The 21,810-nt window shown below is 50.5% G+C and overlaps 1 protein-coding gene across 2 annotated transcripts in view; it reads right to left on the bottom strand.

Annotated features, from left to right (window-relative positions):
• Wdr1 (WD repeat domain 1) overlaps window positions 1-16,809 on the bottom strand; it is a 35,749-nt gene extending 18,940 nt beyond the window's left edge. The window contains exons 1-5 of one of the 2 annotated variants that reach the window (XM_006985624.4): window positions 16,528-16,809; window positions 16,097-16,218; window positions 6,380-6,470; window positions 1,749-1,896; window positions 497-677 (exon numbers count right to left, since the gene is read on the bottom strand). In XM_006985624.4, coding sequence (XP_006985686.1) covers window positions 497-677; window positions 1,749-1,896; window positions 6,380-6,470; window positions 16,097-16,218; window positions 16,528-16,543 — 558 coding nt within the window. In that variant the 5' untranslated portion in view covers window positions 16,544-16,809. The remainder of the gene's footprint in view (window positions 1-496; window positions 678-1,748; window positions 1,897-6,379; window positions 6,471-16,096; window positions 16,219-16,527) is intronic. The other variant, XM_076545664.1, reaches the window with a different exon arrangement.
• Window positions 16,810-21,810: the final 5,001 nt, after the last annotated feature.

Here is a 21,810-nt window from a genome sequence, read left to right as displayed (position 1 = left end):
GGGACAACTGCAGAGCAGGGACCACGAGCCCAAAGCCCACAGTGCTCTTCAGAAAAAGGTTGAGCACTTCACTCCTCAATCAGATCCACTCTGGCACCTCTGCTCTGCAGGGAGGTACCCTAGAGGCCAACCCAGATGTCCCGGGGGCAGATCTTTTGCTAATCCGGTGGCTTGGCAAGGCCAGCTCAACAGAGCCAAGTACACTGGCATTTCGCTATCCTTATATTATGTAATCACATTATCCTGGGACATGCCATTCCCTGACGGAGCCTCCATGCCCAGTCTGGGACCTAGGATTATAAGGACCAGAGATGGGAACTCCCCCATCTCTGTATATTTTCTGGACTGAATCTGTTTCCTATACATTACAGCACTTAAGAGCATTCATTGTTACCTTTCCGCATCCATATCTAAACACATCTATCCAGGCCCCACGTCTCACATACAAACCACAAAACTCACCCAAGACCACCCTAAGAAAAGAAAGCCCACTTACGCCAATTGTAAACTTGAACTTGAATGGGGGTCCCTCGAAGAATGCTGCACAGTTATCATCACTCCCTGTTGCTAGTCGGTAGGGCCTGCTCTGCTTGATGTCCACACTGTTGATGACTTTGTTGTGTCCTGTGATCTCACCCACAGAAGAGCCACTGTCCCATAAGAAGACAGCTCCAAACCTTTCCCCAGTCAGGTCAAGGAGAGAAAGAGAGAGACAGAGAGAGAGAAAATCAATCCCAGAAGGATGCTGGGAAAGACAATGCTGAAGCTGCTGCAGCCCAGGTCTGTGGTGGGTGCTGCTGCAGCCCAGGTCTGTGGTGGGTGCTGCTGCAGCCCAGGTCTGTGGTGGGTGCTGCTGCAGCCCAGGTCTGTGGTGGGTGCTGCATGCCGACCTCAGGCTGCGCTAGGGACTGATGTGGCCCTAAGGACTGATTTGGGCCTTTCAAGCTCATGTCCAAAGGTGTCCCAGGACTGATGGAGCTCACGTAGGAAAGGGGCCAGCTGTCCTTGTCTGCATGGCCCAGTGTCAGCACCTCCAACGTGGATGTGCCACAGGAAGCAGCACTGGGGAGCATCGTTCTGGTTTCATCACTTCCTAAGTTTCTTTAGAAAGGCCAGGTAATAGGCAAGTTGGTATCTCCTGGTTGAAAGGAGCAGGCCTGCGCTGGCACCCATGACAACAAACTGTTGTAGTTACTACTTGCTGCTAACGAGAACACCTGGGCTGCAGCTCCCACCCTGCTGTCACCAGCCCATCAGGGCATCCTCTTCCCAAGAGGATCTGTTCACCTCTGTCATGAACAGAAAATCTCAGGATATGGGCCCATCTGGAAGAAAAAAAAACATGCCCAGCCCTTCCTGCAGCTTCAAGGGGTCATGTGTAACTGCTTAGAGGGTTCCCCAATACAGTAACACCTCTCTTTTACTACCTGGTCCTTTCTGCCTAGGATGCAGGTACAACAATAGAGTCCAGACTTCCAGGAGGTAATGGGCTTAGGACGTCAGGGTGTGGAGAGAAGAGGTGCTTATGCCTTGGTGATGTGGAGTCTCCCTGATACATGACAAACTGGCCCTGAAGGGTCAATGGCTCCAACTAGTCACACTACTGAGAAAGAAGGTGTGCTGGCATTCTCAGGAGCTAAGTCACACTTGTCCAAGCTGACAGACTGAATGCAGCCTCTTCCTCCAAGGGGGCAGACCACAGCACAAGAATGGGGTGGGAGCGGGCAGGGGCTGAGGAGACGACTCACTTCTCCCTTCCTTCCCCGACCACGGCGATCCTCTTACTGTCTTCAGTCCAGGCAATGTCCTTGATCTTCCCAGCGAAAGGCTGATACTCATACTTTAGAAGATGTTCCTTCTGTGTGGTATCCCAGATCCTTAGCTTCCCGGAGACATCTGCAGGACATGACAGGGTGGAAGGGCCACATTTCACCACCAGCCAGGGATGCATGGCCTCAGCACTCAGCCCCAGCTCCATTTCTTCTGGTCCAGGCTCAACACTCAGCTACTCTTAAATCAAGGTGCTGTCTCCACATATCTGTCACAATATCCTTAATTTGCACCTGGCCAGCAAACCTTGTGTAGGAAGCAGAAAAGGCCAAGGGATGGCCAAATCCCAGCACACCAAAAAGCAGTTTCCTGAATGATTTGCAGAGCATCTGCATGGTCTCCACAACACCTGCACTGAAATCCTCCATTTCTGAAGTATGGCAATGCTACAGAGCCTGCATCTCTTGTCAGCTGCAGGTGTACCTGAGCAGACCCTGATGCTGTGATGGCCTGTGGCTACTTGCCTGCTTCCAAGGGTAGATCTGCAGTCTCAGTCTCCTGAATATCTGCCACTCCTCCCCCTGTGTAAGAGCTGGGGTGGAGTAAGACGCTTCTGTGAGATGGATGAGGTGGGCGGCACAAGGAAAGAACAGACCGTGGTGCGAGTTGTTCCCAATGGAATGCTGCCAGCAGATTGTAAAGAAGGGAATACTTGGGGTCCCACCCACCTCTTCCCAAATTAGCACCATGCCTGTGCCATGGGAAGAAATGGGAGTGCTTTACCTAACTCTTCAGGCTTACAAAACTCACAGGGCCTCCAAGAAGGCAGACAGGGTATAGGTTTTCCTGAGGATGCCATAGTACTTTAGTGAGCACCGAATAGAAGTAGCAGCTAAAAACAGCTTCCCTTTCTGGGCTAAGCAGAAGTGAGGGACAGCAAGGGCAGCGCCAGCATCCAGACCTTTGAGTCACATGTTCAGGGACCAAATCTGTTTCTGCTGGATACGGGCTTCTTGGACCTCATCAGGACCTCATACATGGCCCCTCTGTAAAAACATTCCTTACAGGGGTTGCTATGAGAGCAAAAAGAAGTCACGTGTGAAGTCTCAGGCTAGTCCTTGGGGTGCAGGCAGTTCTTGTTACAAGTGAACCATGAACTAAGGCTCTGCACACTACAGACCCCAACTACATGCAAATATAGGGTCAATGTCTAGAGCAGTGGTTCTCAAAACTTCCTAATGCTGGGGCCCATTATATAGTTCCTCATGTTGTGGCAACTGCCAACCATAAAATTATTTTGTTGCTACTTCCTACCATAATTTTTACTGTTATGAATTATAATGTAAATACCTGCGTTTTCCAATGGTCTTAGGTGACCTCTGTGAAAGGGTCATTCGATCCAAAGGGTCATGCGACCCACATGTTGAGGACCACTGGTCTAGAACCAGGACATGCACGAGATTTGAAATGCTGTTCCCATACCATGCCCAGCCAGGGAATATATAAGCGGGAGAACCAATCCCCAGGAACGGAAGACAAGTTAGGTGGTGGTATTCCAGAAAGCTTTTTCCCCTAGTTATCTGTGGGTAGAGTCCAGAAAACCAACAGGCCAACAAGGAAAGGATGAAACCAGCAGTATGAGGAGCTGTGTGTGCATAGGAAAGGCACCAGCCCCTGCCAAATACATAGAGGCAATCCATCCATAGGAAGGCATCCTACACATATGTACACACACATATGCATATGCACTCATGAGTAAATATGTACACATGCACCACACAGATAGATATCCATGTATACATGCACACTATGTACATTAACTCAAGCACACATGATCATGAGGTCCCTTCCTATCAGGGCCCACACTGTCCCCTGGACAAGACAATAAGGACAGGATAGAAAGTGTTCCTCCCTTTCAGGCAGGGCAGGACCCAGCTTTCCTATCCCTGGGTTCATCGACCTGCTGCCACTCCTCATGTAGTCCTGCCTGCCAGCTCTCGATTGGTAGCCAATCATTTATGCACCACCAGACAAGCAGCCTCTTCCTCTGGGCTCCCTTCATTCTTTTCAGAGGAAGTGGAACAGGAAAGAGATAGAAGGAGCCTGGAGATCAAAACCAAACCTCAACCTATCAGGGTAGACCTCAACATTCATCAAACATGAACTGGGGGCCAAGTCCCATGCTGGGTGCCGGGGTCAGAGAAGTTACCAGAGACCAATAGTTGAGAAGTAGCTAGATCATTTTCAATGATCTATTGATCTGTACAGCATTGGGGAGAAAAACTGCCCAGTGCAGTGTGACATCAGGAATGGGCTTCTTCTGGGCAAACTCATGTTCACACTTGGACAGGGAACAGAGCCAAGGGAGCATTCTTCTCAATCTGCATCATCCCTCAAGCCCACACAAGTGGTACTGGGAGCACACCTGCTCATCAAATGCCATGGGGCTTGAAGAGGGAGGAGGAGGAGGACTTGAGCAGAGTGGCTTTTATTCTCCCAAGGAGACCCAGCCTGTGGACAGCTCCTCCCTACAGTGCCCTTCTAGCCTTCATCTCAGGCCTTCCTTTGGGAAGCCTGTCCTGGACACTGGGACAAATCAGGCATCCTTCTGCATCTCCAGGGCTACCTGGGAATCCCTTTTAAAAGTCAAGGGGATAGAGGAGCAGATAAGCATCAGCATCACCCCAAGATGTTGAAGAAAACTGAGACTGCACTAGAAACAACTCTTATGAACAGAGGGCCTTCTCAGAGGCACAGGCTCCAGGGACCCAGACCTCTCATGTACTTAGGATTCCTGCCAGAAGGTTCTATCTTCCAGTAGCTAATGACCAGCTAGACTAAGAGCATCTACATATTCAAAGAAACAGGGGCCCCTGCTGGGAGGGAGATGCAGATACACCCCTTAGCAGCTAACCTTTCCTAAGCTTCCCCACCCCCTCCCTTACTTCAAACATGCAACACTATTTTTAGCCCAGGGCCTTCATGTGCACAGCAAATGTCCCACTGTTAACCTTAACAATCACTTTGCCTTCCTCAAAGAAGTACACTGGAAATGTGAAAATGTAACCTCCACCCACAAGCTCCCTCATTCTGCTGGCGAACCAGGGGTTTTTAAGAGAACATCAAAACCATACCACTGTCCCCTTTCATGGACTGTCCTTTGTCACACCCTCTGTATCCACCTTCTACATAGATTCTGCATTCAATCCGAAGGCCTTTGGATTTCTGTCTTGTTCAACAGCCCCAAGAAGGCAGTGAGGCCAGGTTTAGGCCCACAGGCTCTCAGATGGGGAAGGTGAGACTCGGGAGCTATGCCAAGATCGGTGGCTGCCCTTAGCCTTCCTCTCTTAATAGATGTCTTAGATCACTCAGCACTGTGTTACACACAATTTTAAAAGGCACTCCAGCCAAATCCTGTGGTTTAAATGAAGAGACATTTTGCTGGCAAGCAGGGCCAGAGGCAAAAAACTCTACAAGGTTTTTACAACAAATCACCAGGGTTAGTTTTACAGAGAGCAGAAACATTTAAACCCAAACTCAGGAAGTGTCCTTAGACAGTCAGATTCCCAGCCCAGCCCTTCATTATTACAGCACATCCGCTGGCCTGCCTCTCTCAGCACAGGGCCCTTCTCTCCAAGTGTGCCACGGCTTCACTGATAGCTGCCATGGGCATCCCTAGCAGGCCTTGAGCTACTACATACCAAACACACATTACCTTGCTGGATCCTCAACCCACCGAGGGAGCGTCCATCTGCAGCCCCAGTGCACAGAGAGAACTGAGGTACAAGAATGTGACCGAACCGACTGTGAATGTACAACCAGTAAGGGGTGGGCTGGGGGCCCTCCCAGCCCTGCAGCCTGTGATCTCCTAGACACCACCACCAAGGGTATGAGGTCCGTGGAGATAAAGATGGCCACAGCACCTAAAAATCCTGGTCCTCCCTGTTCTGACTAAGTGCCTGGGCTCTCACTCCCAGCCATCGCTCATTCACACTTCCCTCCCTGTGCTGGAAACAGATAAGCTAGCAGGCCATTGTTTATTGGATAGCTGAATGAAAAGAAAAATGAATGAATGAATGAATGATTTGAGTGGTTAAATGAATGAGATGCAAGGGGCACCACTCTATCTTTTTCGCTTCTGCTTCTCAGATGTAAATGGTTAAATTCTACTGCTAAGAGCTAAGAGTGTAAGCTCCCAGAAATGCAAATAACTGCCTGAACCATCTGCCACCATCCCCTACTGAGCTACTCAGTGGTTCAGGCTGGAGGGCATAAAGGCCAGGTCTCACAATGCCAGCACTGGTTACAAGGCTGGCTGGAAAGGAGCAGCCAGTGGATTGACACAAAATAGCCACCACATGCCCAGGCCAAGCTTCAAAACATAGTGCAGATACCCAGAGGCCTCACAGAAGAGTTTCTGTTGACCTCCAGCTGGAACACTGCAAACTACAAAGTGTCCATTCTAGGTCTGCAACAGGCACTCTGGAGGTTTACCCTTTCCTGTCATCTTAATCAAAGCTAGTCAGTGGTGCTCTCCATGCCCTTAACCAAGCCTCACCCCATTCCCAAGGCAGCAGGTGTGTGTCCAGGAACAGCACTCATACGTTACCTCCAGAAGCAATGTAAAACCCGCTGGGGGCATACTTGGCCACTACCACCTGATGGGCATGTTCCGTGTAGATGTCAGCAATAGCGGGGTTCTGTGGGGAGAAAAGTAGAGGCTGAATGTACAGGTACCAACAGCTGCTAGCTCCCAACCCAAGACAAGGGCAAGAACACAATTTTTAACATTAGACTATTATGGACAAAGTCCTAGAAAGATACCTACCTGTCCATCCACTGATACCCATTTGGCCTCTTGGGGTGAGGGAGTCTGAGGTCAGTGTTTGCTGGCTTGCTTTTTCATACTTCCCACAATACACAAACTAACTCCCACCACTCAAACTAACATGGATTAAAGAGTTCTGTTTCTCCTGTCCTGTGTAGGAAGCTGTCAGTTGACAATGACTTCATCTATCTAGCCTACCCCCACATCGTCTCCCCTGAGAAGTGCCAATCCTATCCAAGCACCGCTTGGGGTCTGTCAGAGAACAGCTCCTGGCCCTGATGTTCAGGAGCAGAGGAGGCATGAGGCTGAGGGCCTTCTGTCAGAAACTTAGGCTTGGGAAGAAACAAGGATTCCCTGCTCCTTCCCATAGCACACATCACAAATGGCTGGACTTGGAGGAAAGGATGAGGTAGAAGCTGAGGTAGAAGACTCTATTTCTTGGCAATGAGGTTTTGGATATGTAGTTCCTAAAAGCAGATCCTTGTTCATTTATTCCCAACCCCCTCTCACAAGTATACAATCCAAGCAGTGCCCCAGCCCGGCCATAGATGTGTCTCAGTCTCTCCACAGCTAAGCTTGCTTTCTGGAAGGAATAAAGATGAGGCTGTCTGTCCTGATTCCTACTGCTGGCTTTCTCCTGACCAGTACTCTCTGGAAAAGGAAGCAGCTTCCCAGACTCAAGGCTGAGATCACAGGATTTTTCCTGAAGGACCTGCCTGTTTTCTCAAGACCCTAGAGGTTGGTTTATTCCTGGTCAAGGGATCCCATACAGCACTCACTCTACAGAATGAGACCACCCACCTTCAGCCAGTCAATGCAGCCACCTTCTGGGACTCCTGAGCAACCTCACATCTCTGTGCATGTTGGTCCCTTGCCCAGTGATCGTACCTGCCTGCCTGCCTGAGACCACCACTCACTTATCACTTATCTTAAGCGGCATCTCCTCTAGATTCTCTGCAAAACCTGCCAAGCTGCTTCACAGCTCCTCTGTAGTAATTACTGTAGTGTAGTAATTACACTACGGAATGACTTACTGTACTGTGTGATTCTGTAGTGTAGCAATTACCACATCCTGAGGGGGCTGCATGGAAAGATGGGAACCCCACCCCTCCACATAGCATACCTGCAAGCCCTTGATGTGCCTGCCCTTGTCCTCCAACATTTCTGTGACCTGCTTCATGTGACATCCCATGAACCACCACAGCACTTAGCAAATAATGTGTTCCATACATGGTGTGAAGTGGGAGAAAACCATTGACAGCTTTTCTCTTTCACCTACAACTTGACCCATAGAATAAGCATGAGCTAATAATAAAAGAAAATCACCCAAAGAAGACATTGAACGTTAAATCAGTGTATAAGCAAGTGTTCAATAGCATTCACTGTTTGAGAAATGACAATCAAAACCACCATACCTACAAGAACCTGTGAGACCCAAGACACAGCTGCTAGTGAGGACGGAGGGAAGGGGCACCAGCCTGTCCACACAGTGCTTGGGGAACGTTGTGACACAGTTGGAAAACAGGTAATGACTTCCAAGGTTAAATGCATGTGGGATGGCAAGATGGCTCAGAGCAACCTGAGTTTAAACCTGGAACTCACATAAAGGTGGAGGAGAGAACTTACAAGTTGTCTTTTGGCCTCCATATGTGGGCCATGCATGCCCAGCAATGATAATAAATTAAAAAAGAAAGTTAAACACATTCAGGAAAAATCTCATTCTTGGGACACTTCAGTAGAGAAAAGAAACCTCATGTTCACAAAGGCCACCAGGGAAGCCTTATCAATTGGGCCTCAAACTGGGGACAACCCCAATGGCTGGGGTTGTCTCAACAGCAGGTGAACAAGAAAACTATATAGGGTATATCCATGCACTCTCAACACAATATAACACAACACTGTTCAACCACAAAATGCACCAAACTACTAACACCTAGCCAGCTGTACCTTCAAAGCATCAGTCATGAAATGGCAGGGGAGACCACACTCTTGACTCATGTCACAGGGAGCTAGTTCTAGAATGGTAGCCCCCATCAAAATGGATCAGGAACTGCTGTGGATACCATGCCTGGTAGGAGCCAGGGGGCTTTCTGGGACGCTGGGAATGTTGCTATGGTTACAGGACAAGTCAGATCCAGCTGGGCACCTGCACAGCACACCTCACCAAGGCAACCCCAGAAGTTTCACATTCTGACCAGCCCCTTCCTTCACAGCCCCTGACACATCTGGAGCAGGCTCTGGCCATCCATCCTCATCTACAGCTGCAGAGACTGAGGGCTGTGAACCCTGCACCAGCTACAGAATTAGGGGACCTCCTAGGCTGCATTGCCTTCCAAGGGTAGGAAGCAGGTCAGCAGGAAAGGGCATCCCAAAATGAAGGATAAAGCAGCAGAGGCCAAGGGACTAAATTCTACTCCTAACATTCCTGACCCTAAATGGTCACAGAGCCTGCAGAGGGCTTGGAAAGCCCCAGAGGGCACCAACTCCCGCCTAAGCTGGATGAATCATTCATCACTCACTCACTCACTCTCGTTTGTATTCTGAATACAACTGGGTCAAAAGACTCCAAATCACAGATAATGACTTGCATCTGAGTCAGCAGCCTCCTCCCCATCTTCCTAGGCTCACAGCAGGAGCATCTACTAGTGCCAGGAAGATGGGGTGACTTCCCTGACCCAGGCCACTGTGTGTCCCACTGCAGAAGACTCAGGCCAGAAGACACCCAGAGTGATCATGCACACCCACCCTCATCTCTATTCTGCAAGCATCCTCTCCCCAGCTTCCTCTCTAGGGTGAGCAGCCTGAGAAACCAATTTCAGGAGCCCGGGGCATGGCTACCACTGTGTGCAGGGCCCATTGCCCTAGATGGGGCCAGTGTCACCATTCAGAACAGCCTCCACATGGTGGTGGTCCTCAGTTCCTGGGAGAAAGCAGAAAGTGCCACCCCTCCCCATGGAGACCCTGTGGGCCTCCCAGGCCTGGTTCTCCACCAGGGCTACCTGGTGCTCCCAACAGCCCTGGAATACATTCATCTTAACCACCACATTTTCAACCCAGTTCTTCCCGTGGCTCCTGGTGTTAGCAACAACCATTTAACCAATCCCTCTACCACATCCTTAGACATCACCAGCTCATCCTGTGCCCTGGAACCACAGGCCTTTCCTCAGGAGTTCCCAGTATTTCATCTTGCCTGGGAGAGCACCAGCAATTAGCACAGCCCCTGCAGCTTCCAGAGTGCTCTGCCTCCAGGATGAGGAAGGGCTGGGGACAGGATCAGACTGGAGGTGTGCCTAAGTCAACCAGGGTAGCCCTCAGAGGACCTGATGGAACATGCAAACTAAACCTTAAGCCATGTCAGTCAGTATCACAAAAGAGGCCTCCATGTGCTTTTTTAATTGCCATCAGTCTCCTGGACCCACCAAGAAGAGCACTGGGCACTGCCCCACCCCCACCCCCCACCATTCACCTGTATGGGGCTGAGGCACACTTCCAGGAAGGGCACCATGTTATAAGTACTCTCAGGCTAGAGGTGGTAGGGGCTAGGAGCAGATCCTGCTATGGCAGGCCTGTGCCACACACAATGTACAGGGCCCTTCTGTTTCATCAGTGACACGGGCCAACCCTGTGTTACCGCAGTAACCCAGCTCCAAAATAGCACACACCTTCAGACATCCAGTATAGAACTTATGCCTGGACCAAGGTGAGCCCCAGACCACATCTCGCTGAAAAGAGAGAATTGGAGGTGTCCAATTGGTCACGCAGAGCCACACTCACTTGGTACAGTGCCAGCCCTGGGTAGTAAACACAAGTTGTGGTTCACATGCTGACCAGCCATGCCCCCAGTAACTCATGGCATATTGGTTAACCTGACTGCACAGACACCAAACAGCACATCAGACACCTTCCCTGGTTCCATACCACAACTCTCAGCTGACCACAGTACAAAGTCCTTTCTTTCCATGTTGCACCCCTCATCCAGCCTGTGCTCCACAAATCACTGCTTAATCCCCCCCACTTCCATCTAGACTGTGCCTCCTTCCCAATCCTCAATGCCCTCCCCCAACCCCAGTCAAACATGTAGCAAAGGGCACCATGTCCACCTGGCCTTCCCTGACGTGCCCTGCCACACTGCCACACTACCACACATGCCCCTAACACCCACATCATTTGGGATGTGCCTCTTTTTGGACGCCCCATCAACCCTCTAGACTAAGTGGACCTCACATTTCAAGCAGGACTTGTGTGTATGATTGACCACCCTAAAGAACCCTGTATTCACTATGACAAGCATTGGGTAGACCCTTCTATTGACACTCCCTACAAGAAGATGTGGGTTGTAATCTAATGCCTAGCTGAAAAAGCCAAGGCACAGATGTGACTAGATGTGACCCAAGTCAGTTATGCTAAGACCAGGACTTGAAATAACAGTCTTCATTCCACCATCTGGTCCCATTCTCCTATCATAGCTGGCATGCTAGATGGAGCCAGGTCCTGAGAGGAGGTAGGGTGGTCATTTATATATAGGTCTAAGAGTATTCTAGTGTGACCTGAAAGCATAAGCGACCCTTGGACTGTGTCAAGATGCTGCCACCTTGCTTCTGTACCCCTCCTACCTGCTGAGTACCCACCCGCTGAGTATGAGCCTTTGGGAGATGACTCCATCTACCCAAATAGGGAGGCAGAGAAGATGTCAGGAGAGAAGCAGCACAGCTGGACAGCTTTCTGCAGATGCTCTGCGAGTCCACTTGGCTATACCTGGAGACTATTACTCCTCCTCCATCCCAACATTTGCCCTGCTCATTAAGGGTACAAAGAGATGAAGACCCTCGACAGGAAATGACAGCCCAGATATCCTGGGTGGAACATCAAGGTGGAGATGGCTATGGAGGTGGGACAGGGCCTTTTCAGGAAGATAACAAGTGCAGCATCAAATCGAGGAACTAGGATCTTTCTGAAAGAGGTGTCACAAGTAGGGAACACTCTCTACTGAGCCAGCAGAAGCAAAGCAGGTAAAGCTCTTCAGAGTCAAGCCTGAAGTAGGGCCACCTCTCCACTGGCCTCAAGTACTAGCTAAAGCTTCTCCTTTTTCCCTTTTATACCAAAGGGGTCTGTGATCTCCCTCCCTGCTCCTCCCAGAAGATACACACCAAACCAAAGCCACCCTGCAGTACAGTGGCTTCCTGTCTGGACTTCGCCCATATCTACTGTGTGTCTAAACCCTCCTCTGAGGGAACTCTTGCTCACTCTGAAAGCTCAACTGTACTTCTCCAGTACCTGTCCTTGCTACTCTTCAGATGAGTGGCTCTTTCCTCATGCTCCACAGCACTCACGACATTCTTGTAAAATGGCTAATACATCGTGTGAGTATGTCATCTACCAGGGTCCGAAAACCCAGTATTCCTGGCATTTTGGAGTAGGATTTCTATTACAGGGTGGTCTTGAGATGTGTAGAATGTTCAGCAACATCTACCTGTTAAATATCACCAATACACTGTATTTAAACATTGATAACGAACAAAATCGCCCTCCCCCAGGAAGCAGTGACAGAAGTCTTGGCTTATAGCTCATGGACTAAGCTAAGTAACACCCTGGCTTAGTGGACCTATACCACAAACACCCAGAAACAATGGACAGCTACCTAGATGATGAGCTTTTGAGCAATGCATTTATCTCTAGCTTGCTAATGGGCCTCCCAGACTCAAACCACAAAGACAAGTCTCAATTGCATGAGCCTGTCACCTTGTCACTCTCAAATATGTTTGAGTGCTTCCAGTGGCCTTAAGAACAATGCTGGACTAGGCGGTGGTGGCACACGCCTTTAATCCCAGCACTTGAGAGGCAGAGGCAGGCAGATCTCTGTGAATGGAGGCCAGCCTGGTCTACAGAGTGAGTTCCAAGACAGGTAGGCTACACAGAGAAACCCTGCCTTGGAAACCCAAAAGAACACTGCTGGGCCACTGAAGGTAGCCTGAGCCCCACACACAGCCTCTAGCTGCTGTCTTGAGTCTCCTCCCTCATGCCTGTTGTTGCAGTTACTACTCTAGCCTTACCCAACTGGTCCCCACAGACCCTACCAGAACCCACAGACCCTGGCTGCCTTGTGCTGAAGCACCTTGTCTAGCCCTCATCCACCAGGTGGTCTTGGGTGAAGGGAATGGAATCAAGTTCCTGGCTCTGGACACCGAGCTACTACTGTGTGCTCATTTCTGTCCAAATGGACATCAACCACACAATCTGTTCGGCTGCACAGAACTCCATTTGCTATGACAGTGTGCTCTACGGGCAGGCCCTTGAACCGGTACCCCCTAGGCTGACAGCCATCCTGGAAATGCAGCAATGACTCATCAGGCGTGTATCTGGACAGAGGGGCTGTTGGTCCTCAAGCCCTGTTCTGCCATTCCCAACCTGCAAGGGTCCACACAGGGCCCCTGTGCACAGGCTGGGAACAGGGTGCCAAATGCAAACAGGTTTGAGTTCAAACTCCTCCAAGAGGTCCAAAGAGACAAGCCCGTGATTAGTCCAATTGCTGTGTGTCATCCCCTGAGACCTGATATTATAGAGCGAGTTTCCCAGATATGCGCCTCAGCTCTGCAACCAGGAACCAAACACCTTCTTTAAGTTCTCAGGTTGCTCTTCCCATTGGGGGGTGTGGTGGGGGGTTTCACATCTGTCGAGGTATTTAGAACTGTTCTAAAGTTCTCAAATGCCAGTTTCCAGATGGCCTCCATCACCACATGCTTTAACTCTGAAGAGAATTTCCTCTTCAAGTGTGGCAATAGGACATGGGAAAAGAAACAGGGAGCACCTTTCCTCCCAGCTAATCCAAAAGTCAGGCTCACAAGGCTATTTCAGTCAGAGAACAGGTGGCAGGCAGCCCCAGGAGGAGGCTGGCAAGAATACTCTTGTTTAAGTTCAAAAGGTGGGTACCAGCCAATTTAGGAGGCAGTGATGCCATGCATTCTATCCCTGCCCCAGGGAGGCAGAAGCAGGGGGATTTTGAATTGTAGGCAGCATTGGCTATATAATAAAACCCTCTGACAGGAAAAGAAATTAGGTGCTGTGAACTCAGTGGGATACTGTGTGCCAGGTGTTCCATGTAAGGACATGTGATGAATGACACAGGAAAAGCCCCCCTTTCCTGAGTTACAGACAAGGGGGAACATCCTTGAACACTTAGGAACCCTAACAGCAATGGCTTGGTTCCCGTTTACTGCCAGCAGAAAGCAAGAGAAGGCCAGAGGCAGAGATGCTGTTGAGGATAAAGGCCCTCTAGTGAGGCAATTCTAAACAGAAGCCTAAGAGACAACAGGGAGCAGCCCTTGGGGACACTGGAGAATGAATATCCAGGCAAAGGCCACAGGTACTAAAAGGGATGTGAAGGATGTGTGGCATGTGAGGAGTGAGGAGACAGTGAGCCTGGAGCTGACAGAGAAGGGAAGGTCAGAGGAAGAGCACTGGGGCAACGCTGCTGGGTGTGAGCCATGGGGAGACTGATTACAACTGCTCCAGCAGGCACAGGAAGAACAGACCTCAGGGCAGCAAGTGTGGAGCTTGGATACAGCAGGGAGCAAAACAAAGCAGGTCTGCAGATTCTGCAGGACTCTAATGAAATGTGACATGGCAGCCATGGGGCTCAGAGCAGTCTTGGCTCTCGGACCTTAACACCAGAGGGATAGGGTTGAGTCTGGGGAAGAGGCATCCAAGAACCCCAAATGTGTTAGGGATATGTAGGTGTGAGAAGTCTACAAGGCACTCAGACCCCCCACAATGTGGTGCTAGCCTTCCATCTATCCTGGCCTTGGATTCCTACCAGATGGCCTTCTTTCCTGCAGCCTGAATGTTTCTGAGAACTCACAGTTTCTCTAGCAACACTCTGTCCTAATAAAAATCTAACGCATCTCTGAGGACCAGTAGCCCAACAGCAAATTAGTACATGCCTGATAGCAACCAGCACACAAAGGTTTGTAGTAACAGTACCCTATACCATGTTGTCCTGGCATGCCAGGAACTTAACCTGGGTGGGAACAGAAGTGGCTGCACCTTCGGGAGAGAAAAGTGAAACCTGGAGGGGAAAGAACTGGCAGAGGTACACGTGACTGGAAATGAATCCACCCCTTTCAACCTCCCTGTTTACTGCTCCTGACAGTACCAGGCCAGTGGATTCAAGGGATAAGCTGACCCAGCACCAGAGTGACCACTCTGGACAGTTCTCCCAACTGGAAGTGAACAGACAAACTGGAGTGGAGGGAGGCTGTGTAGGAGGCAAAATCAAACACACCACAGCTCGGGGTATAAGAAGATGCTTTAGACATCTTTGTTAATCCACAGAGCTTCCATGTGGCCATCTCCATTTTCCCTTTACTTTCTCAAAACCTTACGACCTCAATCCAGTGTTAACCCCTTGAGGAGGCTTCCCCAGTTCTAAAGAGGCAGGACCAGCTTTCTAGGAATCCAATTGACTAGCAAGACAGGCTCATATGCAAACTTTCACCTCACCTGAGGTGCCCAACAATCCTTTAAAAAAAGAAACTGGGGTCTGCCCTCAACCAACTGGGAGGCTCTTGGAGGATATGGGTGTCTATGAGCCACCTCACCTGACTGATGATGCTCCCAGAATGCATGCAGGAGCTGAAAATGACAGCCTTGGTGGAGCAGTGAACTAACACCTCCACCTCTCTCCCAGTCCTTCACCAAGCATGGTAGTAAAGTGCCCCTCCATGCTGGCTGCCACCTCCAGCTTCCACCCCATACCATTCCTTAGGGCTGAGGGGGAGGGGGGGGGGAGAGACAAAATTTGAGCCGCCATTCTGGAGATGAAGAGGAGGCAGACTGACTCATTTCAACAATCAGAGGAAAAACATTAATTTGCAAGGGCCTCCTAAAACCAAAAAGCTGGCCTGGGAACAGCAGGTTATCTGCAGAGAACCACCCAGCTGAACACACTACTTCCTGTTTCTTCTCTGAATGAGACTCAAATCCACAACAGTTGGAGTTCAGATGACTGGGTGTGTTGTCTGGACTCTGGCACACCAGCGAGCCGAGGGTATTAGGATGATTAAGCAGAAGGGCTATTTACCAAGTACTCCATTTGTGCCAGGCACAGTCAGCATGAGGACTTCTGGCTGACCAGCTCATTCAGCCAGTCCAGGAAGCCAGGGGAAGTGGAGGATCATCTCAAGATCTCCATTTCTCCAATGAGGAAACTGGGCTCAGGGAAGACCAACCACCCACGATCAAGGAGCAGCAGACTTAAAACCAAACTGATCCAAGCCTCAGTTTCCCAGTTAATGGGGGTTGGGGGTGGAAGAAACAGTCCAGTCCCGTCCAGTCATCTGAGCCTCCAAGGTGTGGCTCCTGGGCAGAAGGGGCGTGGCTCCCCCTCTCCCTCGGCCAACCTGCTGGGAGGGGGCAGAAGGGCGAGAATTCCAACTCTAGAGGTAGTTCCCAGGGCATGGATGCAAACAGGCCCCTAAGGGACCACGGAGTACTCATACTCACATCGATGTTCCTCAGGATGACGCACTTGCCATTGGTGTAAAGGAAATGATCGCCCTTGGGGTCTCCGCCGAGAATCTTGGAGACGCCCCGCTCCACCTGGGGGAGGCTGGCAAACACCTTCTCTGGGGAGACACAAACACGCGGTGCGTGAGGGGAGGTCCCGGACTCTCGGTCCCCGGGGAGTCCCAGGCCGTCAGCGCCTGGGGTCCCAGCCCGGTCACCTGTTGCCGCCTTGCGGGCGCGGCCGGCAGACTTCCTGGTCGGCGTCGGCGGCCAGGCCCCAGGGTCGAGCAGTTCGGCCCGTCCAGCCCAGAGCTCCCACTCCTGGGTTCCCGTCCCGCACCCCGCGGCCGTGAGCGACCCCAGCCGCGCCCTCCTGCCTACACCGACCCCAGAAGCGGGCGGCCGCGCGCCAGGGCCCACGCACTCACTGATCTCGTATGGCATCCTCGCCCACTTGTTACGGCGCCGTGCTCGAATGGGACCTCACAGTGGCCGAGCCGGGGGACGGTGCGGAAGGCGGCGCCGGGCGTGCCGGGGGCGGTCCGAGGCCCGGCTCCGAGGCCCGCTCGCGCCTGCCCTGCGCGCTGCCGCTGCGGACGACCCAACCCGGAAGCGCGGCCCCGGCACGGCTCGCCCCCAGCTTTGACCATATATAGTCAAGCGCTGGGCTCCGAGGCTGCAGCCCCACGAGCCTGCGCGGACATCGCCCCGCCCCTCGCGCGGGCCCGCCCCGGAAGTGACGCGTAGACACGACCCGTGAAAAAGGCGGCGCGGGCCGTACTCTGAGGGTGTGGGTGGGAGACGTGGGTTTTTTAAGGACTGGTGGCGCTGTCTGCCCCGGCGGTCTTCGCGCAGAGCAGATAGTCTCAAACCCTCCGCCAGCTTGGCTCCCGGGCTTGCAAAAGACTTGAAGCCGCGGCGCTTATGGGTTTTTAAAAAACTTTTGCTTTTCCCTGGGTACGCTTAGGAACTCCCCTTCCTTGAGGCAGAAACTTTATGAAGTACTTTCTAGACCCGAATTCTCACTCTCCTTCCTCCTGTTCTTACTTCAAACTTACTAGTAACAAAGAAGACGGCAGGGGTAATTTTCTAAAAGTGAGGGTGGCGTGGGGGGAGCCATGGAGGTTGGGATTCGGTTGGGCAGGGGTAATTTTCCTAAAAGCGGGGGTGGCGTGGAGGGGAGCCATGGGGGTTGGAACTCGGTTGGGCAGGGGTAATTTCCTAAAAGCGGGGATGGTGTGGGGGTGGGGGCTTGGGGTTTGGAACTCTGGTTGGGAAGGGGTAATCTTTTTTTTTTTTTTTTTTTTTTGAGCTGGGGATGGAACCCAGGGCCTTGCGCCTGCTAGGAAAGGGCTCTACCACTGAGCTAAATCCCCAACCCCGGGGTGGTTTCTTAAAAGCGGGAGTGGCCTGAGGGTTGGAACTGTCTTGGTAGAGGGGGAAAGAAAGCAAAGCATGATGCTTGTTCTCAGCCTCCCAGTGGTTCGCTAGGACAAAATGAAGATTTCAAGCTACTTGTTCTGAAAGTTCTGAAACCCTAGTTGGGAAACCGGAGAAGTGGTCTTTCAAAGGGGAAAGCTTAGGAATTTGCCTTAGATGAAAGTCAAATTCTGCTTTAGAAGTTGGAGCCAGGTTTGTCCTGCTAATTACTCTGCAGGTCAGACCGACCCCTTCTCGTGGTTCACCTGGATACCCACCCGTTTCCTATCCGGGCTGATCTTAGCCTCTTACTCTTAAGTTGCTATCTAGTTAGTGGTTAGATGAATTTACAGCCTGCAGGACCAAGTTTCATAGGAGAGAGCGTTTTTAAGTGTCCTTCGGTCCTGTGTGGGAGCCTCGGTGTTAATTGAAACTGAGTCCTGTTTTCCTTAGTACCTGGTCTCTTGTGCTCTGACACATCAACATTGAGGTTCTGGGAATGCTACCTCCTGCTCTGTGGCATCTGTTGTCTTCCAGAATTGCGGGTTTAGGGGTTCTACATGGTTAACTTCTCTGAAAAGTATTGGCTTAGTCACAACTTTTCTTAATGAATCTCACCTGCTGCAACCTTGAAACTGTAACCAATGAGTCTCACCTGCTACAACCTTGAAACTGTAACCAAGGAGTCTCACTTGCCCCAGCCTTGAAACTGCAACCTTCTAGGGCCCTACCCTGCTCCCCCTCCCCTTGCTCTGTGATGTTGATAGTTGACATTATGTCTCAAGGCTTAGAGGACCTCCAAACTAATGTGGCTACTTAACTACAGTTATGACTTAAAACACTCCCTTTGTTACTCTAGCTACCTTAGTGCACAGTGTAGATGAAAAACATGTGGCTGGCTCTGATCTAAGGCTGTGCTAGAGATGTTTTCTCTAACAGCAAGAAGTCTGTCCTGGGATTCTGGGACAGAAGAGAGTGTAGGCTATGAGTTTCTGATCTATTAGAATCGTTCCAGATAAGTTGTTAAAGATGACCTTTGTAGGGCTGGAGAGATGGCTTAGCAGTTAGGAGCATTGACTGTTCTCCCAGAGGACCCAGTTTCAATCCTTAGCACCCACGTGGCACCTCACAACTGTTTGTAGCTCCAATTCCAAGGAATCTGGCATCTTCCCAGACGTAAACATAGGCAAAACCACAAATTCACATGAGTGAAAATTATATAAAAATACATGAAGCTGAACTCACTAATCAGGTTGGGAAAAAGCCATGCCGAAGCCTGCAGTGAGGGACGGGGGAGGAGGACATTCATCTCAGTTGGCCTGTACTTCTGCTTCAATAGCTACCTTCAATTTAAAGACCCGTAGACAGCAGTGGGGGCATCTGGGTCCAGAGAAAAAGTAGGTGTAAGTGGTCAGGCTAATTTCTAGAGATTGAAGTCTTTGTACTGACATCCTCATCGCCCACATTCAGGCCTTCATCAAATCGGTCTTCAAGAAAGCACCGAGCTTGAATCTGTGGATCTCTATCTTAACAGTGCTACCCTGCTCTCTAAGCCTGTCTCACATCATCTCAGCCTGTCTTAGCCAACTGATTCTGCTCTACATAGAGTCAACCCATTACAGCCAGTGTGGTCTTAGTTGGCTACTTACCCCTCTACTCAGCTTTTGGCCTCTGATGTCCTGGAGTTACCTGTCCTGCTTGGCTTTCAGAGATAATAAAGGGTGTGGTTCTGCTCTGCGTAGCACCTACCCCAACCTCCTGTACCTGCTCTGTCTAGGCCATTCCAGAACCTCCATTTGAGGTCAGCCCCCTTTACAAGCTACAGACTGTGGTGTTCAGCACTGGTTATGGCATTTCTCCCTTCCATTAGCACAGAGCTTTCCAGACAATTCCAATGAAGCTGCTGATTGTCACTGCTGTGAGGAAATGGGCAGCATAAAATGTCACAAGTGTGCATTCAATAGCAATGTTGATGCTGACTCTAAAAAAAGAATTCCATCTGGGAGAAATACTTCAGATACTTGTTAGATTCTGGTGCAGGGCCTGGTGGAGGGGTGGGGATTGCCTGTGAGGAGAGCTGAGCTGTTAATTCCAAAAGGACTGCTGCTCTGGACTTCTAAGCCTTGTCTGAGGACTGGTCAGAGGAATTCTGGCCTGACTATAGACCTATCCAGAAGTTATTAGCCTCTGTATGGTAAACTCTTTAGAGAGGGAGAACAAGTGAAGTCTTCTCTCATCCCCAAGGGAGCTTGTTCCTGGATCCCTCCTGAGTGTCTCCATACATGCTTTCTTCAGTTGATCAGCCCCAAGGCAAGCTCATGCATCCTACTGTCTTCTCAGTTTGCTTTTGTTTCTGTGAATGACCCAAGAGCAACCTGGGGAAGTTTATTTTCAGCTTGCTGTCCAGGTTCCCAGCCTCTCCCTGAAGGGAAGTCCAGGCAGGTACTGGAGAGGAAACTGGAGGATGCTGCTTACTTCTTGCTCTCTAGCTCATGGTCCTCATGCTCACCATTTTTCACAACTCGGCTACCTGCCTGACAGTGGACTGTGTCTTCCCCATCAATCCAAACAGTTCATCACAGATGAAACTACTCTCAAAACCTCATGGGGGCAACTCTGAAGTTTCCCTATTCCCAGGTGACTCAAGATCTGTGTCAGGTTGACAACATCCACCAGCATACCGGCATTCAATTCTATCATGGACCCAGTCACTTTCCAGTTTGAGATCATCTACAGTAGTCACTTCTAAGAACTTTGCATCCCTGTCAACATCATAGCCACTTCTAATTTGGGGGAGGTGTCCTGTTGTGGTTCTTACCCATCTCAGTTTGCAGAAACTAACTTCCTAGGCAGCTAAGCCTACTATTTTCTGGGCCACCAGGGTGGAGGTTGGTAATGATCTTCATGAGGTCTGGCTGATGGCTAACTGCTGCAGTTGGCAAATCTTGTTATGACAGACTGGGAGGGACCTAATCATGTGGCCTATGCCCATTTAGGGAATTCTCCTGTAGTAGGTATGGGGTCCGTTACTGTCTCCTACTCTGCAGCCCCCACCTCCTTCTGATGGATTGCCGAAGTTCAGGAGCATCAACCTTCACCTGCCTTATGCTCTCCCACGTAAAGTGGTGTCCCAAGGCCAGCGGACAATCCTGCCTCATCTGTTTGTTTGCCTACCCAGGGCTATTTTCCAGGACAACGTTTTCTGCCCTCTTACTCGGTACATACTTTAAGAGAGCTGGCTCTGGGTACTAGTTGTATGCTGTCTGAGCATAGCCCCCCCCCACACCTCCCAAACAGGGTTTTGAGGTATAACATCCCTGACTGTCCTGGAACTTGCTTTGTAGATCAGACTGGCCTCAAATTCTGAAACTTGCTTCTGCCTCCTGAGTTCTGCTGGGATTAAAGGAGTGTGGGACCGCACCTGGCTTAACCCCTTTATTTTGGGGGCAGCAGGGGTTCATGTTTTACCTTGTACAAGTTTAGAAGCCATAAGTGGTATGCGACTAGGGTATAAGATGAGTTTTTAGAGTTGTTGCTTAATACATAGAGAAGCCCGACACACAGGAACTGATTTTTGTCAACTTCAGTTTCAGCCATTGACTCATGCTTGGAGTTAGTAGCACTGAAGCTAGAATGAGTTGCACATCTATTCCTCCTTCTGACTTAGGCTTTTCAGCCAGCCCTCTTGACTTCCAGATGTGTGGTGACATGTCTGGTTGTAAAGTTTGATTCTGGGAACTGGTGTGTGTGGTCTGACTGTGCTCAGGGTATGAAGGCTTGCCCTTGTGACTACTGTGTGGTTTACTGTATTGCAGGGTCTGGTCTGAGGGTCACAGCAGAACCCATTGCTGGTTTCATGGGGCAGCTTCCACAGAGATCTGCTTGTATAGACCCCAGCCTCTCGTGACTTGAAAGTCTAATTAGCACCGTGTTTTCATCCTGACCCTGAGTGGGAAAACTATGCTACAGGGCATCAGCATGCTTTGGGGGTGCTCCTTCAGAACTTTTCTATGGAACTAGCCCAGCCCTCTTGCCAGGGCCTGCTGAGAATCTCAGTGTAGGACCTGAAGTTTCTGGAACTCCTAGCTCCTGCCTAATAAGCTTCTGACCTTGTCCCAAGGGTTGGCTGCTTTCTGCAGGCTTGTGTATTATCTTCTTCCCTGTTCCTTGTACATCAGAATGAACAGGAACCAGAGGCCTGTTCCTTCCCAAAGCACATCTACAGGTGTACCATAGCTTCTACGGAGAAGGGATGAGCTGGTGTGTCCATCCAGGCTTCTCTCTTCCTCATG

This window comes from Peromyscus maniculatus, chromosome 10, assembly GCF_049852395.1.
Source record: "Peromyscus maniculatus bairdii isolate BWxNUB_F1_BW_parent chromosome 10, HU_Pman_BW_mat_3.1, whole genome shotgun sequence".
NCBI lineage: Eukaryota > Metazoa > Chordata > Mammalia > Rodentia > Cricetidae > Peromyscus > Peromyscus maniculatus.
Note: the sequence above shows the minus strand (reverse complement) of the source record. Positions and strands in the feature narration are given on the sequence as shown.